This window comes from Polyergus mexicanus, unplaced genomic scaffold (genome assembly GCF_030449975.1).
Source record: "Polyergus mexicanus isolate NDT 795.1 unplaced genomic scaffold, iyPolMexi1.0 SCAF_13, whole genome shotgun sequence".
Classification (NCBI taxonomy): domain Eukaryota; kingdom Metazoa; phylum Arthropoda; class Insecta; order Hymenoptera; family Formicidae; genus Polyergus; species Polyergus mexicanus.
Window position 1 is genome coordinate 5374075 of NW_027223333.1, and position 16845 is coordinate 5390919.

Consider the following 16845-nt stretch of genomic DNA (forward strand, 5'->3'; position numbering starts at 1 on the left):
ATATTCTTTTCGATAGCGCTTTACTTAATTCTCGATTTCACATCGATGCTGTTACGATATCATTAGCAATCAGCGAGACTGCACTTTCGTTCTATAGTCAAGAATTGTTTCGCGAGATGAGATAATGAAGGCGCTCTATTCCCAGTATTGTTTTTACGCGAAAATGTGCCAAGCTAATGCAGGTGGTAATTGAAGAGGCATGTAAATAAGGGAAATATGTTACGAAAGATAAATAAAAGTGTGGATATAATCTTTCTTCCATTCGACATCTTTACATTATAAAAAAGTAAATTTTTTCAAAAAAATATTATACATCATCTTTATCTACTTATCTTTTTAATTAGCGATCATAACGACGAAGGCTTCTCCTTAATCGAAAAGCACGCCAAACGATTAATGGCGCTTGATTTACGATTTACATGTACCGTTTTTTTTTTCTCTCTCTTTTCTCTCTCGTCTACATATTGGCAAATAACGGAATGTTTCCGCTATAAATAATATGACAAGATGGTCCTTATTTGATTTTGAATACGCTTGACAATGCACGCGCGTAGCGAGGCTCGTGCTAAATTTGAAAGATCGTAAAATATGTATAAAACACATCTCCGCGGTCAAATTTTCAACTCTTGACAATGCATTCTCGCATTCTCTTTGCAACGACAGAACTACGATAGTTATACGACAGCGCGGAATTTTTTTCTTTTCCGCACAATGTGCGTTAATCATGTGCACATGACTGGCCAAATGTGAATGCCCTCGTAGGAATTTAGAATTTTACTGTTAAAAAACGGAAGACGAACAATTTTACGATCTCTCAGGGAATGACAGAAACTTTTATTACGCGATGATTCCCACGATGGTGAACCTCGGTAAGTGTGCAAATTCTTCGCGAAACGTACGAGAGGCTTTTTGTTGTACTTTGCTATCACATCATCGCTCTTCGAGCAACGCGAAGAAACTGGATTGACAATACACTAAACCAGAAAAAGGTAAAGAGCGTCGAGATCACGATGAATTCCATGCGCATCGCTTCCACAAAATCGGGAAAAAGAAATTTGCGCGAGTACCTGCGAGTATGGACTTGTCACTGTGTAACAAGTATAACGTTGTACTTCCTCGTTCTTGCACCTGTTTACCTTAAGGCGTCGCAAATAGTTATAAGGAGGAACTATCTTACGTCGCTGCTCTTTGCATTGATATTAGGGTTGCACGAGATACCAAGACGAGTTTTCGTCTTGTCATGATTTTGTCTTGTCCGATTGCGTTACTTTAACAATTTGTCTAAATGAAAATTTTCATTTTATAATTTAATAAATTTTACAAACTTTACCATAATTTTATAATTTCTTATATAATTGTAATATAATTTTAATTTTTAATTTATATTAAATCGATGCAAATTTCACATTATCCTGAAAAGTAGGGTTGCACGAGATACCAAGACTAAATTTGGTCTTGTCTTGATCTTGTCTTGAATTTCAAGACAAGAGCAAGACAAGATTTTAAATCAATTATCAAGACAATATCAAAACAAATTATCAAGACTCTTGATCTTATCGAGAAGTCTTGGTTTTTAAAAAAAAGTTATCTAATTGTTCCCGATCTCTGAACGGAGATTTTAATTAATATGGAAATAGGCGAGAAAGACAAAAAGTTTTATTTATTGTTGGTAAATAAAAACATTTATAAATTTGAAAACTTTAAAAAATTTAAATTTAAAGAGTCTGCGCATCATTATCATTACACACTTTAATGTGACATAAAAATAGCGCAAATTTATTACTTAATTTATAAAGTTTAATTTCAATACTTACGTTTAAAAATATATCTATCGCTTTTTGTTTTTCTGACAATATTTTATTTTTCATTGCTTTTAATCCAAATAAATCTTTATACGCTTTTTTATGATCTTTCCCCAAATGTTTTTTTAATTCAGTAGTGTTACTATTTTTCATTTTTATTTCTTCAGTCACATTTTCTTTTTGACATAATAAACGTACGCCGATTTTTTCATTGTTTCTTGTTTCATACTTAAAATAAGTTTTCTATGTGCATTGTTTAACTGCACTTACTTCCGAACTTTCATTATCACTTTCGGAAATGTTTGCATGTTCAGTAGAAGAACTTGGTTTTCGTTTTTAGACTGCGTCTGCGCAATCGAGACGTGAGCATACGCAGTAAAGAACAAACGAAAATCGTGCTCGGCGCTTCGGATAACAGAAGAAATCAGATATACTTACTATTTTCTGTTTTTTATCAAGCTGACGAATAATTTAGTGTTAAATAAAAACTGTTAATAAAAATCAAAGCAAGACAAGACAAGACAAGATCTTTGATACAAAAATCCTCTCAAGACCAAGACAAGATTAAAATTTTCAAGACCAATACAATATTTTTGCGAATATTGTCTTGTCTTGGGTCTTGTGCAACCCTAATTGATATAACCGATACGCGACGAATCGGAGACTAAGTAAAAGGACACTTGGATCGATCGAGGAAATGCTAATTAGATTTAATTGATATTACGTTATATATACGTTATATATTACCAATTAAAAATCACACGTAAAATCATAGTTTTTTTATCGACTTTTCTTTATTATTTGCATTACTGAATATCTGGTAGAATTAAATTCTATAAATTTAAACGAACGAGGTGAATAAATCTTGCATACACGGAGTAGAAAGAAGTCTCGTTTATCCTGTAGCGCGAGTATAAATTCTAATATTTCTCTCCGATAAATAATACTCCGGCTTTTATCGGCTAGTCGTCGTGCGTGTCGAGAAGACTATCCCGCGGACAGGTCTTGCAACGTCTTTGTTAATATATTCCGTATCGATGATGATCGATTCCTCCGTCCAATCACGAAGTTGTGTTCCGCTCGCTTTCGTGGTGACAATCTCGAAAAAAAAAAAAAAAAAAAATCTTGCCGAGCTGCACGTGCATAAAACCGGATCGAGTTTTCTTGTCGAGCGAGAAGCTCCGTAATTATGTAATTACTATCTTTTTTTCTTTATGTTTCTCAATATCTTCACCGTTTATGCGATTTTTAATCCGAACAGTGAGAATATTATACTCCTGATATCCATTGGCGTAACTACTGCTACCCTCCAATATTTATATCATATATTAAAAAATAGACTCGTGGTAAAATTTTTTCAAAGTGACATTAAACAGTTGATCGCACAGATTTTTTAGAATTTATAATTTCTCGCCTTGTGCTGCCATCATGCATTATGTCATATGATCGTATTGCAATAATATATGTAATATTATTTTGCGACTATATATATATATATATATCTGAAATGTGAATCTTCGACCTGGTTTATCAGTACCTATTGAACTGTCACAGATGTATGTTATCGAACTCTATCTCCTTCTCTCTTATCGCTGTGATTTTAAAATTTCTAATAAACAGAAAAGCATAAAAGGATCGAAATTTCGAGTACTATTACAATTACATAAAACATGCGCTAGATATTTGTAACGTATTTTTTTCTTTTCAGCTTTGTACAGGAATTTGCTTCTCCGCCTGCGGACGGAATCACTTTATTGCTGGAGACTCTACGCGGTGTTCAACTGGCTCAAAGCTCACCGCCAAACTCGGGACAAACCGGGCCCAGAATCGGTACCAGAAGGGCCGCTCTGGACGAGCTGGGATGCGTGGAGTGTCTGGCCGCGTGCGGCGAACGATGCGCCGATGCGCCGCGGCTATTAGTACAGGCGCAACCTGGTCTACTGGCTCTCGCGGTTTGTCTGACTAGTAGTCTGAACCGGTCTCGAGTTCTGGCTCTTCAGGTAACAATCGCCACTTCCGTTCGCGAAGCGTCGTGATACCGTTAAATAAAGAGGATCGATTAGAACTCGTCGTGTCGCGAGTCGAATGTCGGCACAAAATAACACAAGATTTTTTTTACCTTATCCATGTTGTCGCATGACATTATTTCTTGAACTGTCCAGTTTACTACTATAATCCGATATATATATGAAAATACAGTTGTTTTTTTTTTTTTTTTTTTTTTGTTGAAAAAATAATTTATCTGTAGATAATTTATACATAATTATTTTTTCCCTTCATTGTCTCGTTAGAATAATTTTAAATTATATTAAATTGTTTTATTAAACAAAATATTGCACTTTATTTGTATTGATCGTCGTTGTGTATACAAGTTATTGAGGTTTAAAAGGGCAGAAATATGTTGTTAATTTCAAAATCAATTTTCTCTTGGAAACAGAGCCTTAAATGAAAAAAATTTTATGCAATTATATTTTTGACTTATTTTTTCATGTGCAATAGAATTCTTTTCTCGGTTTTACTATCAATTATGAAACATCTTGTATACAGTATGCGCGCGTACATAACATAGTCATTTCCTTTATGGAAAACATTACAGTACAGTGATTTGAATTATTATGTTGATTTATTATGTTATTTGAGTTATTATGTTATGTTTACTATTGTATTATAAAAATGATTTGATCAAAATCACTTTAATTTTCCTCGTTATTGAATTTCTTTTACATCATTAAAGACATAATCTTTTAATTGATCTTTGATCTTGGAAAATTAAAAAGAACTGGTAGTATAGATCAGGCGAATTATAGAGTACTGCAAGACAATCATCTAACTATCAACCATATATTTAAGATTGAAGATGAAGCTACAGAATATTTTCCAGTTTTTTATTTAAATTTCAGTTATATATATATATATATGTATATAATAAATTTAACATTCCTCGTATTTTCATACAAAACAGTAATAAGATCATTCATTTATGTTCGCATCTCAATGTAAATTATTTTTAAACACATTAACGATGACACTAAATCGAAATGCTACAAGAATAATAAAACTAGATACACTTTTCGAAGCTCAAGAGGAGAGAAAAAAAGTAATTGCAGAGAGAATGAAATGGGTCAATTCGCCTTGCAATAAAAATTAATGCTCTTGATTCGGTTATTCAGTTACTTTTCCGGGTCATCGGTATACTCGTAAAACGTGTGTCTTGAATAAAGGTAATACGCTCGACACGGGCTGCGATCCGTTATTTCGAGAGTACTCACCGACGAAACCAGTTTTTATCGTTTATCCACCAAACGTTATTCGGTCGAGTGCGTCGACGTCATTTACCAACTTACACGTTACGCAGATAACGCGTTAAGACTTTATTTTTTTTTTTTTAGCTTTCTCAGGATATACCTTGCGAGAGCGGATATCGCGCCGTACGATCAGCAGTCGAGAAGCGTTAATTACTTCCACGGCACGCGAACAGGAAGCTTTACAAAACTGTGAACGTATAATAAGAATGTACCTTTCCGTTCGTAGTGATGAAGTAAGAGTCAAGTTACCAAAAACGCGCGAAGATACTTTCCAGGCGAATTCTATGACGAATATCAAGTTTTTTCAAGCGAGGAGTGTAGTGACTCTTCAAATTTCCATGTTATCTCTCGCCAAAGTAAACTAATAATAAATTGTACCGATTCATTTGCAGCTCTTGACGAAAGTGTGCCAAGCGCCAGGTGGACACGCAGCTGTCTCAGAAGCGGTGTCGACGCTGAGACTTAAATACGGGGAAGGAGGGAGATTCCGATTTTTAGCGGGTGCTCTTCTAGCCCCTAGAGCAGCTATCGTATTGAGAGTTGCGGGGGTTTCGTTCTTAAATGCTTTCCTAAAATCCGCGCCTCGTACACAAACCAAATTGTATATCCAGGTGAGAGCACAATTACAAGACATATCGTTCGATATGTATTTTGTTCTTATCTTTCCGTTTATTTGTATAACATACTAAAAGACCATATATAAAGAGAATGTTACAACATATATGCTCACAAACATTTTTAACGTAATTTATTTCTATATCACTTAATATAATTGTAGTTGAAAAATAAAAAGAGGTATGTTATTTTGCAAGATTCCCTTTATTATTTCCAAATATTTTGCTTTCCTTCAGGCTGAAGCCTGCGAAGCTGGCCTAGAGCCGCAGGTACTTCACGAATGGCTGAGGGAATTCGATGGACGCGAGGAGGACACTTTGATTGATTTACTGCACAAAGAAGTTCAAAAGTGGACACGTAATTGTGTTGACGTGGATGCTCTGCAACGCAGGGTGATGCGCGCAGAGGAAACTTGCAGGATACTTAGTAAAAAGGTGTCGCTCCTGCAAATGCAACTTGACAAACGAAACAATAGTGATTCGGAAGAGCGAGATAAATCTGCACCGACGGTCCTTACTATCGTTAAAAGTCCGAAAGTATCCTCAAATGGAGAAGATGAAGGTATTAGCTCCTCGGAAAGATCCAGTAGCCCCGAAGATACGAAACATCAAGCGAAGATTAATCGGCAGAAGACTTCGCCTACGCCGAGCAATGATCAGGAAACAACGATAGACGATGTAATCGAGGAACTGAGAATCATCGTGAAGGATGCCGAGGAGGAGTTCAGTGACAAAACTCAAGAACTGAACCGTCGTGCTAATATGGATCAAGAAATCGTCTATAATGAACAGGAATCGATTAAAACAAAATTATTCAGATCGAATTCCAAAATCTCGTTGAACAACTCCGAAAGTTATATGTACGAAAAAATATCCAAAAGGGATCAGTATGCAGATTCAAAAATGTTAAGGTCAAACGCGTGCTCCAATGCATCTCAAAATCAAACGAAAGACGAGCAAGTTACTTATTTTGGCAACGATCAAGATTACAGTACAGACTCGAACGGCACGAAGAGGCTGAACACCGATGTGCCGCGCAAGACGTCCAAATCGTCGATGGAGGACAGCGTGAAGATTATCGTTAAGGGACCCGACGTAGAAGAAGCGATAGTACCAGCCATTTTGCATCCACAACCGCCAAGAAGAGCGCTACCATGCTTATCGGCTATTATAGCCGCCAGGCATTGCGATCTCACTGATCATGCGGAAACATACAATTCTCATGACGAAATCGAAGAGGAAACTCTGGGCGATGGTAGCGATTCTCTTCTGAGCGCTTCCAGACTCAAGTATAACGGCAAACATCAAATTTACGACGAACAAATTAGAAGTATTAACGCGAATCAAGTGCAGAAATTAGATAAGAACGATGCTGTTAAATTCGGGAAGAGCATCGATGATCTGCATCATTTCGAGGAAAGTGAAAACGCGAAAGACAAGAAAATTGTAAGAAGCTATGACATCTCGAGCGGATCCAAGTCGAGAATTGTTACGGATATCGGACCGATTAACAGACAAATCGACGTTTACAGACAATTCGATTCTATTCCCAAAGGATTCGAAACATCATCCGGACAATCCATCGATCAACGGACAATTCGTCGACATAGCTCCAAGTATAGAAGCGAGATAGAAAAGAGAAAATACTTACGTCGCTCAGCCAGTCATGATTATCTCGAATCAAACGTGTCCAGTCCGTCACAATCGAGACAGTCAGGTAGCAAAGTAGAATGTCGTATCAGAAAGTTCGAGAGTTTGAATTCTTTCGATGAGCATCGGAGTTTACAGAATTACGGTAGATCAAGCGGTTCGGAAAATCTTAGTAAACGAGAGCAGGCATTATTACTGGCCGATCTTTCCAGATTTAAGATGCGTAGATCGGAATCTTTTCATCACATATCCCATCGCGTGTCGAAAAAGGACCAGTACTCGTCAAAAGGAGAAAGTGACAGCGGTCTTTTTTACGTCACGGACTTTAATCTGGAGCCTCTTGTCACGAAAAGACCGCGATCAATTGACGCGCCAAAATCTCCTAATCCGCTAACGAAATCCCTGGACAGGATTGATGAGGGTCTAGATTCGATGGTCGACATCGTTATTACGCAAGAGCAGAGTCAATGGAATGGAGGTAAACGTCAATCAAAAATGAATAAGTCTCGCGACGAAAAACAACTCATGAGATCAAAATCGATCAAACTTGATGATTTTTGCGGTAATTCTTCCGAACTTAAGAAGCAGATAAAGCGAGACAATTCTGCTTCTAGGAACAAGCATTCGAGAAATGAAGAATCCGTATTGTATCATGTTAACAATAAGCAGTTGAGAAACGATGAATTTTACGAACAACAGAGAACTCGCGAATGGAATTACCATAACGAGTTGAATTATGCCAAAAGCAAGGATGACATAAACTTAGAAGGTTCTCCGGTAATATTGTTGAAAAGTGGCATGAGACATAATTCCTTTTGTCAGAAAGATAACATCGGTAATAAATTTTCCGGCAGGCCGAACGAATCGGGAATTTTCGCTGGACGAACGTACGATACATTCGGTCTCGGAAAGAGTCGCTTCAATGCGGGCAAATATTCGGGGAATCAACAAACTAAAGAGAACCCAATTGGCAGAAGAAACACGACTTCCTCATTGATTGGAAAACGTGGGAAGGTAACAGATGACGTCTCGGGACTTTACTAAATGTGTGAATTTTGTACGAGGTTTTAAAGAGCCAATGTATAAATAGAAACTCTTCTTCTTTATATAACAAATGAAATGACAAATAATTCTTGTTTAATTAATTTAAAAACAAAGTAATTAATATTTTAAGTCGGATTTTTATAACAAATAAAGAACAAAATTAAACATGACAAATATACCTTAAATCATTCTTCTCTGAAATATAATCAATTTTTTTTTAAATATAAAATAAAAAATTTTTGTTTAATCTGTTCGATTTTAAAGCTTTGTTTTAGAAATCATCTTGAACAAAAAATTTTATTAGAAAATTGACATAAAAATACGATTATCTTATTTTTAGCTTAAAATCAAATTACACAGCAAAAGAGAAATAGTTCCATCGCTATTATTCATCATTAGTTTTCATATCGCCCTATAGCAAAGTAGCAAGATATTAGCTCTGATAAATTGTAATGTCAAAAAATTTATATATAAAAAAGCACAAGGACAGACATATAAATGATACACATTTCATAAATCAATTAGTACGAGTACATTATTTTCTATCAAATAGAAATCGATTAGAAAATAAGAATGATTTTGAGTGCAATATTTTTGAGTATTATTATGTTATCACATCCATGTATGATTATATTTACATCAAATATACAATGAAAAAATGTACGATGATAAGTAAATTTTGGTGATGGACTCCTGTGTGCCTTCACTACATTGTGTGATATGGTTCTTTATTAACAACGATCATATATTATTATAATAATACTTTAAGCACTAACACCAAGATTATTTCATAAATTTCCATGTATTACATGTATATAATAGATGGTATATAGATAGTATATAAAGATGATAGAAAAATGTATCTTTCTGATTCTTGTATATCAGGAAAATAACATTTAGGCAAAGCAACAGAGTGGTTGTTAACTTTGAAATTACAAAAATTATTCTTTACATTGGGGGAAATAAAAATAAGACTTTTATATTAAGAAATAACTTTATTTCTATATATCGCTTTTAATTTATTGTTTTGTATGCTTAATATCAAATAAAGAGATTATATTACATTCTATTTAATTAAAACTTTTTGTCCTGTACTGACGTACAAGATCAAATAAGATTTAATTTCAGCTCGCAGTGATATGCAACAGTGTGCTTGTAACCTCACTGAGTTCATGGCAGGAACCACGTGTATTTCTATGAATCATTTCTGAATTATTTGATGCTAAAGGCGCAAATAATTTGTCATGTGTTTGCTCGAGAAATTGTTGCGAAGATTTGTCTGAAAATAAAACGGAATGGATAAATATATATTTTGGGTATATACACAAATAAAACGTATTTTTTAATTTTAATATGATAGTAGTTGATATTATGTTTAACATATGTCGATTTCCTTTATTTTGAAATCATCGAAATGGAGTAGTTTTTTTGTATTCTAAACATTTTCCTTGATTTCCCACACTCTCATTCTTACATAGTCATGTGATCATAGGGGAAATGTAAGTAAAACAAAAATAAAATCTTAATTTATAGAAAAATTTTAGGTTTAAAGAAAAATAAGTTTAAAAAAAATTTTTTAATAGAAAATTTTAAAATAAAAAAGCTCGACTATATAATATAATTACAATAGATGATTCAATTACTTTGAGTTGTCGATAACAAGTAAGAGAGCTCTTCCTGAGTCGAAACGTACTGGAACTCATCGCCACAGGCGCCTTTCAAAACAGTAACAACATCTGATTTTGGATTATAGAAGTACAAAGCCTGTTTACGACTACTAAACTCATTAATCAATGTTTTGATACCCTAAATATAAAAAAGCAATGTGTTTAAATTTAAATAAGACTTACATCATATTATATTTTTAAATATATTATTTGATTTTCAAAGATATTATACCTTAGCAGCCGTAAAATCTGCTCCTAAAATATATCTACAATTGACAACAACTGGCACTTGACTTGATCCTTCCTTTATACCAGCATTACCAACTGACTGCTTTATAAAATCAACAGCTGGGAAATACAAACTATTTCCTGGAGTAACTAACAAGTAATTTGCGCCAGAATCAGTCTATAACAAATGCAATATAAATATTATTAAAATAAAAATTTAGATACAAAATAATGAAAATGTGATTATTTCAGAGAACAGTTTAACGTATATTTGTCAGGTTTAATTCTTTTTTTTCACAGCTCTACAACTAATATCTTGGAATAATGAAAAAGAAAAAAAAATTATTCTTTGAGTTTTTGCCACCTACTGTACATTTGTCGATGTGAACTGTAGGTCTTGCAGAGGGATATAATAAAAACATCAAATTTATGCCAACACCTAATAAGATACCGTACTCCACACCAATGATGAGACAAAACAAGAAAGTAACAAACATTGGTATAAGATCCTTTTTGTTCGATTTCCATATTAGTTTTACAACTTCGTATTCGATCATATATATTACTGCGCAAATGATGACAGCTGATAATGAAGCTAAAAAAAGAGTGTAATAATTAAGTAAACTATTTATTGTGTACTGTATTGTATATGGTAAAAAGTTCGTTACCTTTTGGAATAAAGTAAAAATACGGCGTGAGCAGACTGAGAGCCAGCAGAATCAGAATTCCGGTATATAACCCACCCATTGGGGTCTTCACGCCACTGGCGTGATTTACCGCCGATCTGCTGAACGATCCCGTAACTGGCATGGAACTCGCGCAAGACCCAAGAACGTTACAAATCCCGAGCGTCAAGAGCTCTTGGGTGGCATCGACTTTACCCTCATTGATAAAAGCTTTAGCTATGGCTACATTGCCGAGTACAGCTATTATCGGTACTAATACTATGCCGGTGTTCAACTCGGAACACATTTGCGTGAAGGTAAATGTTTGATTGTTTACTTGGGTAGAAAAAGGTGGAAAGGCAAATGGTGGAAGACCAGATCTCACCGGACCTGTTAGAATAAACAGAGAGCCAGATTCGGACGTATCATATTTGTACGCAATAGCGGAGCAAATGACAACGACAATGGCATTTCGCGCTGTAGAGATCAGCCATATCGTTTTCGTAAAGATCTTTGACTTCTTACCAACGTTATTTAATTTGATATCCTTCATTTTCTGTAAAACATATAAAAAAACTCATCAAGAAAATATACATCAAACGTAATACAAATATATGTTAAACAAATATAAAAATTTATGCGCATTACCCTAAATAACAATAGAATCGCAATACAAGAAAAACTCATTCCAGCGTCCCATGGATTCGTGTCATTAATATTCTGAAAAACTTTTATCAAGGTATCCAGAAACCCTTGCGATGATATTTTTAAGCCTAACAGACCTTTCAATTGTGAAACTACGATTATAACGGATGTTGCTGACGTAAAGCCCACAGTTACTGGTATCGAGATAAAGTCTATAAGTACACCTAGGAAATTATTTTTTATATGAAAAATTAATAGTATCCATTGAAGATAAAAAAAAATCTCTTAAAGTTGCTTCAAAATGGCAAGAAAATCTATTTCAAAACTTTGAAAACTCGCAATAATCTTGCGTACACATACTTCACGTAATTTGTATCTTGCGTATTTAAATAAAAACGTTTTTTTATTCATTCGAAATTTTTACTTTGCATCGCATATATCTAATGCGTTCATAAATAGCAGCATTTTATTGTTATTCATTGAGTCAGCACACCTAGATGTAAACAGGCCATTAGTAACTGCAGGCAGCCAGATAAGAACGCAAGGAGTATCGCGAAATCTGCATTTTTCCTTTGCACATAATCGTGTGTCATTAATGCCATAAGTGCTGTGGGCCCAATCGTAATATCTTTACAGGAGCCGAATATCGTGTAAATTATTGCTCCCATGAACGCCGAATAAAGACCGTACTGAAAGCAGATGCTATATTACTATGATATATTTCCGCGATTTATATTATAATTTATTTAATATAAAAAGCAATGTAGAAAATACAGCGTATTATATTATTCATTATTAATAATTCCATATAATACTAGTGAATGTATACATAGATATACATAAGTAATATTTCGTATTTTATTTATATGAAATGATATTGTTTTGTGTAAATTATTATACCTGAGGTTCCAAACCAGCTAATGTCGCGTATGCAAGTCCCTGCGGCATAACTGTGAGACCAACCGTGATGCCGGCAATCAAATCGCTAAGAAACTTTTCCGAGTCATATTTCGATAGCCATACTAAGATGGGAATACGTCTCAATGCTAATTTACGTAGTCGATGGATGCAAATTTTTTTCTTCCAACATTCGGCCTCAGTCGCCATTCTGGATCAAGCCAGCTTTGTGAGATCAAAGCGATAAACAAATATATGTGTAAATATATAAATCTTTCTATTATTTTTTTATATATTATTTTTTTTATTTCCACATTTTTTATGTTCATTAAATAATAGTATGCCAATAGTGCGTTGGCGATATTTTAACATTTTGCATGACGGATAAACAGCAAAGAATAGCAAACGCGTTAATTTACATTTATACGTATAAAATACATGAATAAAGATGAGAACTTTGATTATGATTTTATATACAAGTACTTTTAATAAATAATTAAAATTAGCCATTTGTATATATGAAGTATATCAATCGTCTTGTTAATATATGTATTCATATGACGCCCGTTTAGATACATACATAAAAACACGTTACATATATATACACACAGCAATGAATTCTTCCCTATTACTCTTAATGAATCAATGTCGTTATCTGGAGCACATATATGATTAATCGCGAAAGAATTGATAGTAGAATTTATTGTGAAACACATAAACTTGCAGTACAAGATTATGTATTGCGCGTTAGAGAAGTGTACTATTAGAGTTTACCATATATAATAAATGTAGAACCGTAACACCGTAACAATAATCGATTGAGGATAAGGAGAGAGGTGTCCGCAAAAGCAAATACTTTCACTGGGAGAGAAACGAATTTCGCCAAACATGTATATTTCGTTTTTCTCTCTCTTTGAGGTCACTTTAATTCGTAGAAGCTACGAGAGTTATTTCCGTGTAATGACATTTATTATCAAAATTTTTTGTCGGAATTGCACTCAAAGTTTGCACTCGCGATTAAAAATTCCGCCAGACCGTAGACTGAAAGTGCGCGTGTCTCGTGAAGTCCCTTATATACCCGGATAACGAACTTGTTGGTCGGGGAAAAGTTGCTGTTAACCTTCGCACTTTTTTACAGAAATCATGAAAAATACATGAAATGCATGAAATAATCGATATTCTTATATATTCCGTTAAATATATCTATTAAGATTCGTTTGAAAGATGTTGCGACGCTCTTATATATATATAATACGAAAATGTATATATAATTAGTTATAAAATACACATAAAGAGACAGAAACAATTATAAATTAAAAAGCCCAATCACTCTGTGATCTATTATATAATATACTTTAAGAGAAAAATTTCAAGATTCTTCACTTTATAGGTTTGTGTGAAAAATTTCATACTATTCTTCAGGCTGTTTATTTTTTCAAAGATTAAATAGATTTATATATAATATAGCATTATTTGAGAATTTAAATATTATATATATGTATTTGAAAGTTTATAAAAATTATATACACACCAGTTATTAGAAACCTTGTACGCTTTATTTTAGAAAGAGTTTCAAGATTGACCAGATTAATCATTGAATCGCGTAATACTTTCCAGGTAACAAAAGAGTTATGCGGATTACGCGCTTAATAAACACGTGCTATAGCGATTCTTCATCGATTGATAATGCGTTTAACGCGGAATTAAATCTCATACATTTTTGTATGCATACCTGATTGAGAGAATCTTACTCTAAAAAGGCCAAAAATGCATTAGGAGTCGTCGAACGGCGTGTACGTGTGGATATCTTGTGCAATTTTTCGCGGAATACCGTTCATCCATATCGACCTCATTGTTCATCAGGTCGTTCGGAAAAGTCGATGATGGGGAGACTCTGCAAGTGTGCCGATCTGTTCGAAAGCAAATATACAACCTTGACTTACTTATATTTCGAATCTTCTAAAATTCTAGAATCTTCTACAATATACATAAATATAAGATAAAATCTGCGGACGTTAAACGCAATCTAATCATAATATCGTGCGCGATCGTGATACATCCTCGCATGTATCGTGGCTTCATAGCAGCAAGGCTATTTACACATCATTTCAATTAGATTAAATTGATCTGAATTCAAACCAAAATATATGCGCGTATAAATATTATAATATAATAGTTAAGCCAGCTGATGTGCCAGAAAGAAGGCGAAAATTGCGCGTATGTTACTTGAATTAAAAAAAAAAACACATCAATTAAGAATAAGAAAAAACAGAAAAACGTTTTATTCTTGCAAGTTCAATGAACAAGTTTCTATTGTATCCCCAAAGCAAGGATTAAAAAAACGTGTGTGTGTATGCGCGTAAAAAAGAAAGAACTAAACGGTTTTTCATAAGAATTCACATATAAGCCAAGTCCAGAAAAATTCATCTCATATTCCAACTATTTAATTTGGAATACACATATACACACATAAAATAATTACATAAAGTAATTACCAAGCAATGATTTGGCTTTTTAGGATCAACAAATCAACATCGAGTGTTGACAAAACAATAACTGAGCGCTTTCTTTGCTAGGATCTGCTCTTTAAACGTTGATCTGGCTGCACTAGTTTAGAGCTTATTTTTCTCCTTCCGATGGGGAGATAAAAAGATAAACTCTTGAACTACTGCAAGCCAATTCAGCTATAAAAAACAGATCTGAACGCGAGCAATGTACTGAGTTTGCGAAAGAATTCCATGGATAGATTACAAGGTTTAAGTAATTAAAAATATTAATGATATTAATAGGAGATATTATGTCGATACATTTTAATTTTAACTAAATGAAAGGAATATGCTTTCATTTTATTTAAAACGCGCGAAAACTTTCATTTAAAAACTTGATTTCATTTATAATATCGATATAATATATATAATTTTACATTACGATAATATTGATGACATTCTTGAAACGAAAAAATATCTTATTAAAATACTTGCATATCAATATATATATATATATATATATATATATATATATATATATATATATATATATATATATAATATTAGGTGTACAACTTTGCTTCCGCCGTTTCTTTTCCAAAATTCGAGGTTTTATTGTAAAAAACTGGCTATACATTTATGATTCAAAGTATTGTCCACTCCCAATGATCGTGCCAATTCTTTTTGACTTTGACTCGAGTCTTCATTAAGTAATGCCTCCAATTCTGCATCTTCGAAAACCTTCTCTCTTCCACCGCTATGCCGGTCTTCGACGTGAAAATCACCGTTCTTGAAGCGTTGAAACCACTCACGACACGTTCTTTCACTAATAGCGGCTTCGCCATAAATATTTGAGAGCATTGGATGAGCCCCGGCCGCAGATTTCTTCATATTGAAGCAGAAAATTAAAACCTCCCGCAAATGACGAGAATTTGGCTCGTAAACTGACATTTTCAATCGAGAACTTTATGATGCAGAAACAAATCGACTAATGTTTCTATGGGGTTATGTTGACAGATGCCCAAGTTTATCGCATGACGTCTATGATCTATTTATTTCGACCGCTACTTACCGCTAAAGCCATCTATAGGAAAACGGCGGAAGCAAAGTTGTACACCTAATATATATATATATTTCTATATATTCGATCGTGTCACATTTAATCGAAAATACATGTAAATAATTAAAAAATCGCGATAATGTCGCTGAATTATTTGTTACGAGTATTTTGATAAAATATACATATTGTATTATTTTCCTTAACCTAAAAGCACTTACAAAGGAGACTGCTCCGTCGTTGATGTATCAAAATGAATCAGAATATTCACGATTCGGAATGTCGAAGAAATATTCTCGTCTTACATGTAAAAATCGTAACACATTTATGCACTTAAAATGCTATCTTGCGCAGGAACCTACTGAGATTCTGTGGAGAAATTCCTCATTTTGACAGATATTGGACGAACACCAACGTGTACTTCAACCGGTGTTTATCCGGTCTAATCTAACGTCTAACGTCAGCAGTCCACAGTCCACACGTCAACAGTGGGTCAGCAGTTCGGAGCTACCAACTGTAACGGGCAAATAAATATTGACTAAAGTCTGTTCATTTTATTTGCATGTAATATTTAAGGTAAATTTTCAATACAAAAATTTCCTCTTTAATTTTTTTAAAATTCATGTATGTATTAATATATTTTATTAAATTTATATGTATATATGTATTTTATGATATTTAGAGATGTAAAAACTGAATTTTCTCGAAAAAAGTGTCGCTTTTTTTTTTCGATGACCCTGGACTGTTAGTTCTAAAATGTCGATATTTTATTGTTTAAGAGTTGG

The 16845-nt window shown here is 33.8% G+C and overlaps 2 protein-coding genes across 8 annotated transcripts in view; one reads left to right on the forward strand and one right to left on the reverse strand.

The window, feature by feature from the left end:
- The window catches only part of Mwh (multiple wing hairs), a 57095-nt gene extending 47392 nt beyond the window's left edge, over positions 1 to 9703 (forward strand). For 2 of the 4 annotated variants that reach the window (XM_070306617.1, XM_070306618.1), the window contains 3 exons: positions 3511 to 3802; positions 5500 to 5718; positions 5959 to 9703. In XM_070306617.1, the coding sequence (XP_070162718.1) occupies positions 3511 to 3802; positions 5500 to 5718; positions 5959 to 8415 (2968 nt within the window). In that variant the 3' untranslated portion in view covers positions 8416 to 9703. The remainder of the gene's footprint in view (positions 1 to 3510; positions 3803 to 5499; positions 5719 to 5958) is intronic. The other 2 variants (XM_070306619.1, XM_070306620.1) reach the window with 2 other exon arrangements.
- On the reverse strand, positions 9405 to 16521 carry LOC138939090 (sodium-independent sulfate anion transporter). 4 transcript variants are annotated; one of them, XM_070306622.1, is made up of 10 exons: positions 16282 to 16520; positions 14250 to 14427; positions 12521 to 12728; positions 12114 to 12309; positions 11624 to 11844; positions 10979 to 11531; positions 10679 to 10905; positions 10315 to 10488; positions 10059 to 10221; positions 9405 to 9694 (listed from the first exon to the last, which is right to left on the reverse strand). In XM_070306622.1, exons 3-10 carry the CDS (start codon positions 12725 to 12727, stop codon positions 9540 to 9542), a joined length of 1896 nt encoding a protein of 631 aa, XP_070162723.1. In that variant the 5' UTR covers position 12728; positions 14250 to 14427; positions 16282 to 16520; the 3' UTR covers positions 9405 to 9539. The 4 variants fall into 4 exon arrangements, with proteins under 4 accessions (XP_070162723.1, XP_070162722.1, XP_070162724.1 ...); XM_070306621.1 differs by having other exon boundaries at positions 12521 to 12742; XM_070306623.1 differs by lacking the exon at positions 14250 to 14427 and having other exon boundaries at positions 12521 to 12742; positions 16282 to 16521.
- Positions 16522 to 16845: the final 324 nt, after the last annotated feature.